Here is a 16,623-nt window from a genome sequence, read left to right on the forward strand (position 1 = left end):
GCGCGGGGCGGCGCATGGGGAAGGAGCGCGGCGCGGCGAGGCACGGCGCCTGCCGCTTCTCCTTGCGGAGCGCTGCCAGCTCTTCCTGGAAGTCCTGAGTCGCGCACGGCGCAGTGAGTTCATGCACCTTCTCGCCAAGCCTCAGCCTGCGGGTTCTGGGGAGGCTGCCTCCAGCAAACCGCCCGGTCCCCCGCGCCCTCTCGCTGCCGCTCGGGGGTCTCTCCCGGAGGCCCCCGCCGCCGCCCCCTCACACATGAAGATGTACGTGCAAAGGGCTCTGGTACTGCTCTCCCTGCTGAGCTTTGCCACCGTGAGCCTCTCGCTGTCCTCCTGCACCACCTTGGACCTGGACCACATCAAGAAGAAGAGGGTAGAAGCCATCCGAGGGCAGATCCTGAGCAAGCTGCGGCTCACCAGCCCCCCGGAGACTGTGGGGCCGGCCCATGTGCCCTACCAGATCCTGGCCCTCTATAACAGCACTCGGGAGCTGCTGGAGGAGATGGAGGAGGAGAAGGAGGAGAGCTGCTCTCAGGACAACACCGAGTCCGAATACTATGCCAAAGAGATTCATAAATTTGACATGATCCAGGGCCTCCCCGAGCACAGTAAGTGCGGGGCTCCCCCCGTGCCGGCCGGGGTGCCGCGCCCGCGGGGCAGAGTGCCCGGGATCCCGGGCGCGGGGGAGGGGCCGGGGCCGAGGGGCGCCGGGCCCCGCGGAAGGGGCCGCTTCCCCGGCGGGGCGGAGGCGGGCGGGGGGCGCGTCTCCGCCTGGCTGCGCTCGGGTACGGACGTGAGCGGGAGCCGCGGGGCGGGGGGCGCTCCGGACGGCGCGGGGCTTGGCCGGCAGCGGGGACGGTGGGTGTCGGGGTCCGGGAGCGGCATCGGCCCAGGCCCCGGCCGGCACGGCGAGCCAAACCTGTGCCTAGAAGCCCATGCCTAGAGCCTTGATATCAGGACAAGGCGGGGAGGGGGAAGCAGGGCGGGTGGCGGGGTGGATGCTGCGCACCGGGCTGGGAGACGGCGCAGGTCTGGCGTTTGGGTGACAGCAGGTAGACGGCCTCCTCCCTGCTGAAGCTCCAGCGCCTGCCGCAGAGGTACAGGACACTGTCCGGTCTGTGCGGCATCCGCGCCGGCAGTAGGGAAGGTGGAGAAGCACTTGCTGAAGAGACTGCTGCTTGGAGGACACTGATGAAGGTGTTACTCAGATAGTGTGAGCTTTCAGAGAGCAAGCAGAAGACAACAGGGATGCTGAGCAGGTGTAAAGCAAACAGTAATGCCAAAGGGACCCCCAAGGGAACACAAGCATTGAGGAAACATGACAGATGTTGAGCAGGTGTGGAGCAGATGATGAACAGGCCCAGATGTGGACACTAAACAGATTCAGGCGCAGAAGCTGAGCAGATACAGAGACTGAGCAGACATGAACCCAAAGCAGATTGCAGATGCTGAGCACATGTAGGCACAAGCAGTAATTTTGGTTTGTTTAGGATTCCTTGGAATTGGAAGATGCAGTCATACCACTATGCAGGGTGTTCTCCTGTGATGTTGTGATGTCCTGGGGACAAGATCTGAACACCAGCAGTTCTGGGGAGGAGCTGTGACTTGGTGCAGGCAGTCTCAGAATGCAGTTACTCTGCCAGGTTTATGTTAATCTTGACATATGATGGAATAAGCTACAATGTGGTAATGCAACAAATTTTACTTAATCTCTAGCAGACTGCATTCCATATGGTTATATGAGTAGCTCTTAGCTCAGGAGACATATTCAAGGAACAGAAAGGGCATAGATTACCTGTATTTCAGTGTTTTTGACCTACTGAAATGTAATTTGTGAAATTATAAACATATATGGGAAAACCAAGTGTCTGCAAAATAGTCCAGCCACACTATGCACTAGCATTTGGGGGGAAGGAAGTGGGAAAAACACAATGCACAACAGTGGCAAAGTAAGTTAGGGGTGTGGATATGGCTGAAATTATGGGGAAAGTGGAATGAAGAAACAGTGCATGAAAAGGAGCAGGGATTATGGCTTTGGGAAAATTCCTGTAGAAATGAATAATCCTGTCCCATGTCCCCCATAGGACACTGGGACAGTGGGTTCAAAAGGCCAAATAGTGCTGAGATTAAATTTCTGGGAGTGGGCAGTGTAGATGTCACCACCCAGAGAAAGAGGGAACTTTGTAATTTGGTTACACTAGGGGAGACTAACTCCAGACAGATTGTGGTGGCAAGAGACACTCTTTTTGAAACCTGGGGAGTTTCATCGCTTATGCCATGGCTGAATTTGGCCCCGCATCTTTCAGAAGTGGCTGGTGTTCAACTTTCCCATGACTCTGTCACTGTGCCAGGTGGTGATCTAAGAGCATGCTCTGAGCCAAAGCCAGTCTCTGGGAGGGGGGGGAAGGGGAGGACTACTCCATTGAAGGAACTGCAATGATGATACAGACAAGTTTGAAATGTGTGCACACTCACACAAACTGTTCTAGCTCCAGACTATTAGTCCAGTGCCATATTGGCTCAAAGAACCCATCCTTTTCAAAGATGCAAAGTGAGGAGAGCTGAGGAGCAAAAATAGCAGGGGGGAAAGCCAAATTCTCCATCGCTTCTCTGAGCTGCTTGGTGACTCACAGAATGGTCTTTTCCCCTGTGCCTCTCAGGTACACTGCCTGAATAAAAAGTGATTTTCTTTCAGAGGATAACTCACTTTTGACCAGCCATTCATTTCAGGGATCTCTTAAAACCAAGGTGGATCAGACCCTCTTAACCACTGACTTGGTTATGTTCAAGCTTGGGTAGCATCTGCAGCAGTCCTGCAAATAGCTTTTTGCTTACCTTCTTGAAGGAGGAATAGATGCCGTTTTCCAAGGCAGCTTGAGACAAGGCAATTAAAGTCATGGGTCACTAGGGCCAAGCATCTATTCCCTCCAAACCTGCCACCTGTGGAGTGCCAGGTGGATCAACTTTTTTCTCTGAAGTTAATGCAGCTTTGTCATGAAACACCTTGGTGATTCAGGGATATAATACAGAGTGAGGCAACACCTGCTCACAGACAGCCTTCCCTTCCTTCTCAAACTTGAACTGCACAGCCATCAGCCTTCCTGGGGCTTGCCAGAAACAACAGCTGTTTCTGCTGGATCCAGCTCCATGCGGTGACCCTGTACCTCACCTAGAGCAGTAGTATGAAAGTGGAAGCTCCCAAAAGAACCTGCTCTCTTTATCACATTATCCACACAAAGAGGCCACTGGACTCCTCATTGGTGCAGTGAACAGCTCTGGGCTGCTGACTCCACAGTAATAACAGGGTCCAGTTGTGAGGATATGTCATACCAGACATAGCCTGGCATGGGTGCACATGGTGTCACAGATTCCTGGTCTCCAGGCTTGGTTACTGCCACTGAGAGTTGTGGACTGGGAGACCTTGAAGGATTATTGCCTCCAGGCTTTGTTCTGTGCTGGTGGTGAACAGGTCTGGATTCCAGTGTGATTAACACATCTCAGCTGGGTCTGGACCAAGTTCCCTGAAAAATCCCCTTGCTCCCTTTGCCTGTGACCTCATGCCCCAAAGTTGTCAAGTTTCCTGGGAGTAAGATCTCTATCCTGAACCTCGTGCTATGAGAAACAGGCTCTAGCCTCACAGGAGTGAAATACAGAACACAGCTACATTTCTGCATCACAGCGGGCTTGTTCCCAAGATGCAAATGGAACATGAAGGTTTTAGGGAAGGGAAAAGAGATATTACTATTTTCACTGGGAAGGTCTCCCAAGACCAGCACTTTGATGAAGGTGCTGAAGTAGTAGAAAGCAGTGCAGCTTTCTTTCTTTCACAGCAGGTGAAATACAATAGAGGTAATGTCTTACCACTATGGCTGTCTAATTGAGCCAAAAACATTAAGGAGATGATAACACATGAGTTGTCTCTCGTCAGTTCTGTGCTGTAGGACCATATCTGCAGCCTCTAAATAGATTTTCAGATAAAGCACTGCTGTTGGAAACACACTGAGCTAGATGGACCAGTGGTCTGATGCAAAAAGGCATTTTTGATGATAATTGGGACACCCCTTACGGCCAGTCAGTCAGGTCTGAAATGAAAGGGCAGGCTGTTAACACCACTATTAATAGGGCTAGGCGTGCAAAGCAGCTTCAGGGGCTATTGAAACACTGTATCTGCCTAGGTCTAGGACACAGAACAGTAATCAGTGTTAGACTTCAGCTAGGAAGATGTCTTTGGGCACTTAATGAGAACTTGGATTTTTGCTGGGCTTTTCTGCAGCATCAAACCTTGAATTGCTTGCAGGGATGGAGTCCCCACAGTAGGTGTTTGTGGGTGGCTGGGGGTACTCTTTGTGTTGCAGGGTTTTTGGGCTGAGCAGGCCACTCATGCCTGCAGTGAGGTCTGGTCTCCTGGGATTCCTGAACAGCCACCTCTTCAATAACAGCTAGAGACTTTCCTCTATGGGAATGCTGTTCTGTTCAGTAGTACTAATGACAAAAACTCCTCTAATTAAAGCCCAATGTCAGCATCTGGTCCTTAGCTTGTTAAGTAAAATTTCAGCACCCTAAAAACACATCCTTGAAAACTGGCAGGGTCCTACTTGCTGAATCTGTGCGCAGCACAAGAGGAAGACCTTAGTCTCAATTGATATGAGTGTAGATCAGTGTTGCTGAAATCAGAATTTGGCATGGGAGATGAAGCTCTGCACTCAGGTGCTGTTTCACACTATTCCATTTTCAGAAGCTGGTTCTCAGGGGAGATTGTGATGGTGGGATCAAAAGAGGGGCCTGTAGGAATGTAACTTGAAGGTTGTTCCACCTAGGGCTTCTAGCCTATTTGTCACAGGCTGGAACCATGTCTGGGGACAGGTGATGGTTTTTCCTTCTATTCCTATCTGTTTGTTTGTTTAGAAGCAACTCAAATATCAGCTGATATAAGAGCCTCCTGCTGCATTGGACAACAGTCAGAGGTCATCTAAGAGGCTCTGCAGGGCTGCAAACAAACCTGCATGTGGACATAGAGCAGGAATTGCTGTGTCCTGTCTGCAGGAAGCTTTCATGATGCTAGAGCCTTGAAATCTAACAAGGTCAATAGGAGAGAAACAACAGCAACAACAAAGACTTCCATGAGACCAAAATGGTCCTTTTGAAGAGAGTGTTACTTGCTCTTGAGGACTCTGTTTTGGACCTGAAAGGTTTTACCTTCTCTCTTTTGAGGCATCTCTGAAAAGGGTTTTTCTGTTCAGCAGGCACATGTGGAAGCAGAAAAGTGCTGCATTATTTCCTTCCCATGTCTGTGATCTCTACAAGCCCAGTGCTATTCATGAATTCCTTCTCCAGTTCATGAGTGAGAGCCAGTTTTAAACCCCAGCTCTTTCATTACACATTGAATAATCACTGTCCTAAAGAGTCTTTGACACCTCATGCTTTGTGTTTTTTACAGTGGATCACTTCCATTATAGGAGGCAATGTCTAGATTTGTGAAATTGAGATTCATCAGCAATGGGATCATTTCATATGTGGCTTCATTTCTCCATCATGAGCAGAATAACAGCATCCTAGCTGTTTGGAATAGGCCCCAGTAACTGCAAGTGAGGTTGTCCCATTGCTTGGGCTGGGGTTGTCATTTTGGATGCAGACAACTCATAAGTATTAGCAACATTTGATGAGCAGAGTTAGAAGACATGATAATAACCATACTGTGGCTGATCTCTACTGATTCTTTGTCTTGTGGCATTGAAATAATGATGGCAGTAGTGGGAATGTTTGCAAAATGTTGCAATGTAGACCAAATTTGAGCGAATTCATCCTGTGTTATCTTGAGCTAGATAGCCGTGCCTCACAGGTGGAAAGATGTTTGAATGAGAAGTCTCTACTGGAAAGTTCTTTCTCAATATTTATTTGAGATCCTACCCCTCAGAGATGTGATTCTCAGTGTTTCTATATTTCTTTCTCCTAGATGAGTTGGGCATTTGTCCAAAAGGTGTCACCTCCAATGTGTTCCGCTTTAATGTGTCGTCAGCAGAGAAGAACAGCACCAACCTATTCCGGGCTGAGTTTCGGGTGCTGCGCGTGCCCAATCCAAGCTCCAAACGCAGTGAGCAGCGCATTGAGCTCTTCCAGGTGAGTATTCTTATCACCTTCCCCAGTGTCTAAGCCCCGAATAGCTTGACTCTTTAATGGCTGTCCCAGCTGATATGTGCACAACCATGGAAGAGGGAAGAAAGCACATGCTGTAATCCAGGCTTCTTCCACCATATGCAGTGATACAGTCAGCTTCCTTTCCTTTTACAATGTGGTGCTGCCCTTTTCCCACTTGGGAGCTCCTCGTCAGTGGAGCAGCTCGGACCCCTTTATCATATCCTGTGTAAGTCCCTTGGCAGTTTTATTCTCTTGACTGTTGCAGTACAGTTGGTGTTAATCCCATGGATGGAGCTCCCTGTCTTGTCACTGATTTACTAGAAAAACAGTGCTGGCTTTCAATGTTCCCTTCAGCAGCAGCTCCCCAGCAGCACAAGTCAGACCTCCTGTTAATCCAGATACTTATCTGGACTTTTCTTTGAACCTAGGGACTGACAGAATAAGGTCTGGTTCAGGCTTGGAAGTGGTAATAGGCTGAACTGGACCACCTAATGATACAGCTTAGCATCCAGGCGGCACACTCCCACAGGCTCATGTCTGTCTACTTTTCCATAAGAGTGCAGCTAAAATTGTCTTTGGGTGGTAGCTCTTGAGGACTTCCTGGAATCCAGCATGAAAGGTCAGAGCAATTCTCCACAGATGACATAACTGACAAGGAGGTGATCTCAGAGCTTCTCCATGGGTTCAGTGGTCTTCTGTGGAGTCAACCTGGGGTCTTCAGGAAGGAACACCTTGAATGTACTGTGGTTGTCTGTCTGGAAGTGGGAAGAGATGTCAGAGCAGAGGTCTCCAAACCTGAACAACCCTGGTATGTTTTGACAGAAGTTGAAGAATGTAGGACGCCTGAAAATGCCACAGTGAGAACTCAATAAATTGGCTTCCTGGGCAGATGACTTGTGGCAAGATGCTGTATTTACCACTGGTGGTTCTACTCTGAAATCCAGATCCATATTCCACAGGCATATAAAAAACCAAACCCATCCATTAAATGATCTGCCATGTGCTTCTGCCTCTATATGTGTGCCCCAAAACAATTCTGAATAGCTTTCCTTCTGCATGGCACTGGCTGATTTTTTCTACCACTCCTTCTGACACAGATCCTTCGGCCAGATGAGCACATAGCGAAGCAGCGGTACCTCAGTGGCAGGAATGTGCAGACACGGGGCTCCCCTGAGTGGCTGTCCTTCGATGTCACCGAGACCGTGCGTGAGTGGCTTCTGCACAGAGGTAGGGGTCTTAGCTGGGCTGGGTGTCAAGGCATCCACAGAAATAGGGATCAATATTCACAGAAGTATCTTTCTGGTCCCCTTGTTGCAGGAGCTTGGTTCACAGAGAACAGGTCCTTTCAGTCTGAGAAAAAGTCTTCCTCCAGAGAGCTTCCTCAATGCATGACATTTACTAGATTCCTGGCTCTTTTCTGGAGGCCCCACTGTGTAGCTCTGTGGGCTGAGTCAGAATGAGGATTCATTCCCCGGAGGAAATTCTTTACAACTAAGCCCAGAGGGGATTCCTCTGTTTGTCTAAATGATCATAGAAAATGACAAATGCTTTACTTAAATTTTCATGTGACTTAGAGCAAATGTAGTATGGGAAAAAGCTGCAATGATCCTGGTTTATTTAGCTGTGTACAGCTTCTCAGGTATAAAGGTGAGGAAATACCAAAGGCTGACACACCTAGACAGATGGAGGCTTTAACACTGCAAAGAACATATCTCTGTCACCGCTGCACAGCCCAACAGATAGTTATGGGGCAGTTCCCAGCAAGAACACTGACCCCATTCACTGCTGGAGCGTAAGGCATCGTGACTCACAGCTGGATTGGCTTCACAGATAGAAGCTAGGTGCCACTGAAGACTGGAATGCAGGTACTGGCAAGAAGCTGCTCCCTGGAAGGGTAAGCTGTGAGCTTGCAGGCTCCTCCTATTTCAAGCAATCTAAGTTGTGTCCTGATGGCTGAAGTTCAGACCTGGAACTGCAGCCAGCTCTGGGCAGGCACACTAGCTGACAAGACATCACAGAGTATATATAGTGCTGAGGAAAAAAGGTGCTAGGCACCTTGTCAGTGCCCCAGGAAGACAGATGTTTTAATTCATGGCACAACATAAAAAAGGAGCTTTCATAAGAGTCTTAGGTTCCTGTAGTCAGGCCCACACAGCATGACTGGTCCAGGAAGTTATTATGAAAGTAGATTTGCCTCTGGAAAGACTGTGTGACTTAGACTGCTAGCCGTTCAACAAAACAGGAGGTTGCAGCTGCTGAGAAAAATGCTTCCAGTAAAATTATGTGTCCATATCCAACTTGCTTATTTTCAGATTTCTCCTTTAGAGACTTAACAGAAGACAGACAATAGGTACTGAGGATGGCAAAACTGATTTAAGAAACCGAAAGCCAGCTCTTCAAAATACTTGTTTTTCCAGTGAAACTCCTTAAAGCTCACGAATATTTCTGGATGCTGAATAGCCTAAAAAAACTAACAAGCACCATTCTTACCTCTCCAGAAAGTTCCCTTTAGCAAAAGCAAGGCTTTTGGCAAAGGTGAAACTAGTGGATTTTTCTTCTTATTCTTCCCAAGGCAGCATCTGTTCCTCAATTCTGATAATATGCCTGACTTTGAGACCAACCCATTGTCTAGGAGTTAGCACAGCACATGTAAAACTTCCTTAAAACTTCCTTATGCCAGGAGCTGTCCCAGATGAGAAAGACTGCTTCTCACAGAGTCATCTTCTTTGCAGAGTCCAACCTTGGCCTGGAAATTAGCATACACTGCCCTTGCCATACTTTTCAGCCCAATGGGGACATCTTGGAGAATTTGCATGAAGTCCTGGAGATCAAATTCAAAGGTGATAAAGACCTGGGTTGTGGGAGGCTGTTGGGGAAGGGAAAGCCTGAAGCATATAAAGAAAAAAATGAGGTCTTGCATTGTGTATTCAAGAACTTTACATTGTGTAACATTTGTCTTAAAACATACACATCTGGGTTTGTGTGTTCATTATATGGGTATATCCATTATATACATAGGTTACAAAAAGAAGTAAGGGCAGGCTGGGTGGGTTTGCATGAGTTCTGCAGAAAGAAGTACTTTTCTATTTCAGTGTCTCTCTGGGAAGTTCAACTTAATGCCTTCTCAGATTTCCACAGAGGCTCTACTTCCCAGTTAGGGTGACTGAAACACAAGGAAGTTAGGCATCCTGTGTGAGGTGGCTCAGAAAGTCAGTGGCTTGGCTGGCCTAAGAACTAGGAACCTCCTGGCTTGCAGCCCTGGGCAGCAGCTACTGGCCCCCACAGGCTCCATTTCTGAGGCTGTTCTGCAGAGTGCCAATTATCTGACATCTTCTTTAAACCATTCATCTTCCTGCCTATCCTGGGACTCAAGCCAGGAGTGAGTGGGATGGATTAATGGCCCCACCAGCAGTTTGCAAATGGTAAAACAGGTGGCCCATAAGCCTCTATTTCAGGCCTGCAACCGTCAAATTCACCAGACATAAAGGGGTCTCTGTGAGGGAACAAGTAGATATGGTGCCTGAACCTGGTTCAAGAGCAAGCATGAGAGATCAAATGTATTGAAAGGTCCTGCTGCATCCTCCACTTCCATGCTGATTTCTTCTTTGTGGATCCTCTTTTTCTGAAGGCATTGACAGTGAGGATGACTATGGACGTGGGGACTTGGGACGCCTGAAGAAGCAGAAGGACTTGCATAATCCCCACCTCATCTTGATGATGTTGCCCCCACATCGACTGAAGAGCCCTGTATTAGGAAGCCAGAGAAAGAAACGGGCCCTGGATACAAGCTACTGTTTCCAGTAAGTGAGAAACCTGCTCGGATCCTGTGCCTGAGGTGGGCATCCTGGTGAGACTCCATGCCACTGGAAAAGGCAGAGCTCTCCAAGAGGCTGTGGGTCACCATGGTGTCAGAATGGCCCCTGGCCAGTTCAGCAGAGTTGCTGTGTGCTTCTGGTAGAGCCACTGGTTCTAAGAGACCCACAGGCACCTTCCAGGAGCACAGGCTGGGTGGGGCCCCACAGCAGCCCCATGCCCATTGCTGGAGGAGCTGGCTGCTGCTTCACAGGAGCAGTGCCTGGCTGCTGAGCTGCCAGTGCTGCCTGGCTGCATGGCTCCTGGCACTTGGCACATGCAGCCACCATGTCCCACCAGCACTGCTGGTACAAGTCCTTCTGCTTAGGAAGCTGCATCTTGCAGCTGCATGTAAGGGCCCCCTCTAGATTCACTGTGTTTCACTACTGTATTTCAGGAACCTGGAGGAGAACTGCTGCGTGCGTCCTCTGTACATTGACTTCCGACAGGACCTTGGCTGGAAATGGGTCCATGAGCCTAAGGGCTACTTTGCTAACTTCTGTTCAGGCCCTTGTCCATACCTTCGCAGTGCAGACACCACTCACAGCACGGTACATCCTGTATATTATTCTGCCAGGCCTTGTGGCTGTGCTTGCCCCTTCCTCCTTAAGTTTGATCAGTATCCAGTCTCTTCAAAGCAGCATAAGCAGTTCAGATCAATATTTGTGAAAAACATTCTGAGGAAACTGCAGAAAAAAGCCTAGGTGGTTCAGCCAGGAAGATGTGCTTGCTTTTGAGTCAGTACTGAGTCTGCTTGCAGGCAAATCTTGAGGAAAAAGATGCTATCGTCTCTTGGATAAGATGTGAAACAACAGGATTGATGGTTTTAGGGTACTTACTTGGCAGTGGCCATAGTACTAACTGAATTGTTCACATCAAACATCAGTTCTGGTAATTACCTTCTTCCTAAATTTCTCCTGCAGTTTACACTGGGCAGAGGATTTTTCTACACTCTGTGCCAGGTTGTCGTGAAAAACTGTTGTGCAATGGCATCTGCTCCTAAAGGGCAGCTATAGCTCAAAAGTGCAGGGAAATCCATTTCCGGAAGTGAAGATAGCCATTCAGTAAGATCTCCTTTCTCACAGGCATCCTTTCCAGCTGCATAAATCCTACCTGACCTACAGCAGAGGGAGGAAGCTACTAGGCAGTGAGATTTTTGAGTGAAAAATTGGCAGAAAGCAAATGTCTTTAGGTAACTTAGGGAAAACCTCTAGTCAGACTTTAGGAAGAATACAGTCTGAGCCTGGCTACAGCAAAGAAAATAAAAGTAATGGAATAGCATAGGCATGGGAAAAGTATCAAGAGGAAAAGACAGATTAAGGATCAGACAGTCCACTGCTGAAGCAGAAAAAGTCAAGGGAAAATCCCGTGCTTCTGCCCACAAAAGACAAAAGGCAGCAATCTATATAATGCAACAGCTCACTAGCAAATTAACTTCAGATTTCACTCAAAAAGTTACTGGAAAAAGCAGATTCAGCTGAAGAAAAATAACTAGGTAAAGATGGTATTTCAGAAAAGATGCTAATATTTTCTTGACAGTCTGCAGAGCAGTAAAGTTCACTGAAGCTCAAGGACTAATATCAGTGGGAACAGCTGCTCTGTGGGAATGAAGAAGTGAACAGATGCTGGGCAGCAAGCACAAGACAAAGCAAGGGAATGAACAGCTTTGAAAGGGTAATGGGCATGTAGCTTTACCATCTGGCTGTCCTGAGAAGCTCTCTAGAAGGTAACTGGACTGAATCAGTGTGAAGGAAAGGAGACTTTAGAATGACTCCTAATGATCTTAAGCAAGAAAGGAAATGAGCAAGCATTAAGGTCAGTTAAATGATCAAAGAAAGCTTTAGAACAATATAGTTGCTGACAGCTTGCCAGCACCACTTAGGAAAGACATGATGAAAAGAAAACTTCTCACCAGGCGTTTAACTTGCTGTTGAGTAGTCACCCAAGAGCACTACCCTGTGGTACCGCCAGGGTTACTTTGCTTAGGATCCCAGAGAGTTTCTACCACAACACCAGTGATTATATGGATCTGGATGATAGAACAGAATATATCCTTAGCACCTCTCATCCCTGAAGACTGTAAAGTAGTTAAAAAACAATGTGCCAGACCCTGTCGTTTATACCAGATAAGCACTGAAGAGACCACACTAGCAGGTGAGATCATGCTCACTGCTGAGAGGTGATCACCTCTGGCAAGAATGTGGCAACTGTTCTGTAGTGGTTACATGGCTGTAGTGTATAGTTATCTGTGGGCTGGGGCCAGCTGGGAGGAAGAACCCAGTGGAGTCCCACAGGACACTGTCCTGGCTCCAGTATTATAGTGTAATGACTTGGAGGATGGAGTGGAGGGAGAAGGCATCAGACAGTTCAAAGCTGGGAGGGAATTGTGGATACTTCAGAGGACTGGCATCCCTCCAGTGCTATCTGGAGATGTTGGTTGAAATATGCAGCACTGATATTCTTTCTTCTGGTTTCTTTAATAGAATCCAAGACAGCATGGCCCCAGGCTGGTTACACCCAACCTTGTTAAAAGCAAAAATTGTGACATACTGCTGTACCAAATTAGAGATGAAAGGAGACAACTTCTTGCACTCCTTCAACCCTTAGGCATCAGTCACAAAGAGCAAGGGTATTACAATTAGAAAAAAGAAAACCAAAACCAAAAAGCAACACAATGAAAAACTCTTAAGAGTCAGGCCAGGGCAGGTGAGACCCTTTAAAAGCAGGCGATGATGAGGAAGTGACAGGGAAATATTACTCATCTCAGGGAAATACCCTCTGATGAGCATAGTGCAAACACCTAGAGACTTGTTGACTTGGCAGCCCCCTCATGTTCCTCAACCAACTTAAATGTATTCCCGACCTTGTCACAACATTTACTTTGTTCCTGCAGGTGCTGGGTTTATACAACACACTGAACCCTGAGGCATCTGCTTCGCCCTGCTGTGTTCCCCAGGACCTGGAGCCACTCACTATCTTGTACTATGTTGGGAGGACCCCCAAAGTGGAGCAGCTCTCCAACATGGTGGTGAAATCCTGCAAGTGCAGCTGAAAGGCCCCCTGGCCCACCCAAAGCCAAGGAAAAAACTGTCAGCACCCACTCTTCCTGCTCCCAGGCTAACACAAAGAGAACTGGGGGTCAGAGACTACGCATGCTGAGGGCCAAGTGCCAAACCTTGGGAGTCTGGCAGCCCTTGGGGATTTCTTCTGGAACACTCCTTGGTCGTCTTGGCAGTGTAATGTTCCTTCTAGGAAGTACTTTGGTGACACAAAGGCCACACTCTCCAAAATGGCTGGACAGTTGGTGCGGAAGAAAAGGATAATACTGAAGAACTGCTGTGTATTTGAATGCTGGGTGGTTGAGATGGGAAAGCAAGAGAATGAGAAAGCAGGTGAAAGGGAGAATGGAAAAGGGGAGATGTTTTTTATTCTTGCTTTAGCTATCTTAAGACCTCAGCCCTCCCCATTAGCCTGAAGTTTTTCCCTGTAGGAGGAATTTTTGAGGGCAATTTCCTTATAGAAGGAAAATGCACCAAGCAGGGAAGCTGCTAAGAGAAGAAGTGCTCAGAGATACACTTAATGTTCCTCAGAGCTGTGCTCCAGGAGTCTTGCAACTGAAACTGTGTCCGCCAAAACCTCTAAGTTCAGTTGACAGATCCTGGCTATTGGGTTCCAAATACAAACTGCAAGGCTCCCAGTCAGCCTACCAAGGGTGGGCAAATACAAGGAAAGAGGGTGCTGAGGCCATTTTCAGTGGGACTGATGTCTCCATTCAGCTCTTTTACCTTCCTGGAGTTTCTAAGAGATGGTTTCAGGGTCAAGGCAGGAGCATCTGTGGGTACCTGAATACTGGGCCTATTCATTTGTGATCTGATACATCCTGAGGACCTCTTGTCTGTTGTGGTTTGTCAGGTGCTTTGGGGTGTTCTGCACCTGTTCTGCATGATGACCTGAACTTGGTCTCTCCTGCCAAGACTTAAAAAATAGTAATCTCAAAAACTTTGTAAAAAAATAAATATTTGGGGGGTGGGGGGAGATGCTAATTTTTTCACAAGCAAGTTTTTTGTTGGACGGTTGGATGATTTGCTGGTTTTAAAATGCTACTGCTGTGGCATTTTCAGTCTAAAATTTTTACTCTTTCCAAAATGTTTCTTCAAAAGAACAGACAGAATTTAGGTCAGCAAGAAAATCCCAAAATGGAAATTTCTTATTACCCTCAAACTGTACCTGTAAATGTGCCCTGTCCCAACCTAGTCCTTCAGACATGTACATTGCTGCTGGCATCTGCTTTGGATAGATTCATATAAAGCTCCCCTCAAACATAAAACACTTTCAACAATATTGTTTAAATATCCAAGGCAATGCAGTTGCCACAGCTGACAAATGTCATGTATGTCCATTTGAAGATTATATGTATGGTCTGCCAGTACAGACCTGTACATCCAGGTAAATAACAAACCCTTCCTCTCATGTACTGATTTGATGCTCATAAAAAAGATTACAGATGCTACCTGGGCAAGAAATCAAAGTAGTCCTTTAAATGGGCTTTTGCAGCCACTTTACCAGAGGTAAAAATCTCTGAATGTGCTGAATGCCACATAAGACTCAGAGGCTGTCTCTGACTTGCCAAAACACAGCTACTTAAAAGCCATGTTCTAGAGACCACAGAGATTCCTCCCTGTCTCCTTCCAATTCCTGGTCCCCAGCAACTGAGTGTAAAATGACAGCTAGCTGGTTAATTACTTGTGGCCAGGGCTCTCCATATCAGCTCAGAATCCAGCTCTCCCATCAAGCCCTTTACAATAGTGGCCGCTTCCATATAGCTCATGTGAGGCTGCCAAACTCTGTAAACTCAAATGTCTTAATAAACCATAAATAGCCTTCCTGAACCATCACCAACTGGATGGAGGTTAGCAAGGGTGGGTCAGTGGAGGCAGCCTGCCAACCTGTGTGCCATTTAGGCCAAGGCACACGTGCCTTGACAGAGGCACTCCCCAGTGCTTTATCCTTTTCATCTCTCTGGGGCTCCCTGACCTGTGTGATTGGTGTGATGATGAAAGCTCTTATCAGTCCTGCAGCACTACAGTATGGCTATGCCCTGTGCCTCTCCTCGCCCAGGCTTCCCTGCCACCTGCCCAGGAAGGGAGCAAATAAATGCATTATGACTACACCGCCATGTGATAGACAGGCCAGAAATTTACTAGCTACAAGAGAGTGTATGTAGGAGAAATCGAGATGCCTATTGGCATAGGAATACTCTCTGATCTCCTTTTAGTAGCAGCCTCAAGGGAGGTTTTGGTTTACAAGCAGCAGTCTGTTCTTCGGTCATTGTTCCTCCCCAGCCCTGGGCTGGCTTTGCTCCCCATCCAGCTGAAGGGCTTCCTTGCTAATAAACAGGGAATCAAGGATGGGGAGCTGCAAAGGGTTGAGCTAAAACACTTGCACACTCAGAGTTCTGCGTGGCACTTGGGAGCACATCGGAACCACCCACGGATTAACTGTTACTAGCCCTTGTTCACTGCTGCTCCTCAGTGTCAGGAAGGGGTGGCAAAAAGACCAAGCCTTTTGCCTCTTGGCAAAGGAGACAAAATGACAATGGAAAATCAGGGGTGAAGAGTCCTGGGGTGTCCAGCCAGTATAGACACAGGTACACTCATGGGAACACTTTTTCGAAATCAAACACTTCTTTTCTATTCAGCCTTCCATTTCTGTAGCAACATTTGAGAACTAGATTTGTGAGACTAAACTTCTTTTCCTAAAACTAAAGTAACTTTTCTAGGTGTTCTAGCTCTAATTCAGCAACAAACTATACTTAATACAAGGGGCTTAGTAACAGCTTGAATACACTCCTGGGCGCAAGTGTACCAAAATGTTTCAGGACACTTGTGTGAGAAGGCAGAGGGCAGTTACTGTGCTGTTACTAGCTAGCGAATTGAAGAAGACAATGGGAAAGAAAAAGATGGATCTTCATTGCCAACACTGAATACAGCTCTCAACAGTTCCCTTTTGTTGTTTCAGAAACAAACAAAAGCTGATGAAAACAATCCCAGCACAGTTTCTGTAACAAAGATCAATGATTACAGTGAAAAAAACCTATTGTGCAGTACCATAAGGCAGATCCTACACAGATGGTCAAACAACCATCTGTACAGTCCCTGTTTCTCTGTGGCAAACTATTATAGTACACAAAAGGCCTAGACCTGAACTTGGTCTAGGTCCTGAACCTGAAAAACACCTTGTTTTTCAGGTTGTAGAGCACTGTAGAGCTCTGAAAGGAACACTGCTTCCATGGGTACAGAACATACACTTACACCTCAGCAAAGAATGGTCTTTGCAGACTAAATGAGTCTTTGTTCCCTGGGTGTTGAATTGGATGGTCTCTAGCAATCCCACTGCACTTACATAAAGCCCATTGCTGTTACCACTTTGTGAACTGGGATATGCTGCTTGATGTTTCACCTTTCCATATAACCAACAGTCATCAATACAGTTAGTCAGAAAGACGGACTGTGCGCAAAAGTAATAAAAGACAAACATACCCGTCCACTCCTCTGGCAACATCATAGCTCTGTTCTGCTGGGTCCTGGGATGTCTTATATCTCTCTGTTGTAGTTATTAAATTTTCATTTTCTCAGTTCA

General features: G+C 47.3%; 1 protein-coding gene across 1 annotated transcript; it reads left to right on the plus strand.

Annotated features, from left to right (window-relative positions):
* The first annotated feature begins 6 nt into the window (after positions 1 to 6).
* TGFB3 (transforming growth factor beta 3) lies at positions 7 to 16,623 on the plus strand. The gene is made up of 7 exons (XM_033062608.1): positions 7 to 605; positions 5,951 to 6,114; positions 7,230 to 7,359; positions 8,865 to 8,972; positions 9,761 to 9,932; positions 10,382 to 10,535; positions 12,878 to 16,623. Exons 1-7 carry the CDS (start codon positions 122 to 124, stop codon positions 13,034 to 13,036), a joined length of 1,371 nt encoding a protein of 456 aa, XP_032918499.1. The 5' UTR covers positions 7 to 121; the 3' UTR covers positions 13,037 to 16,623.

The sequence above is a fragment of the Catharus ustulatus genome, chromosome 6, assembly GCF_009819885.2.
Source record: "Catharus ustulatus isolate bCatUst1 chromosome 6, bCatUst1.pri.v2, whole genome shotgun sequence".
In the NCBI taxonomy this organism is placed as follows: Eukaryota; Metazoa; Chordata; class Aves; order Passeriformes; family Turdidae; genus Catharus; species Catharus ustulatus.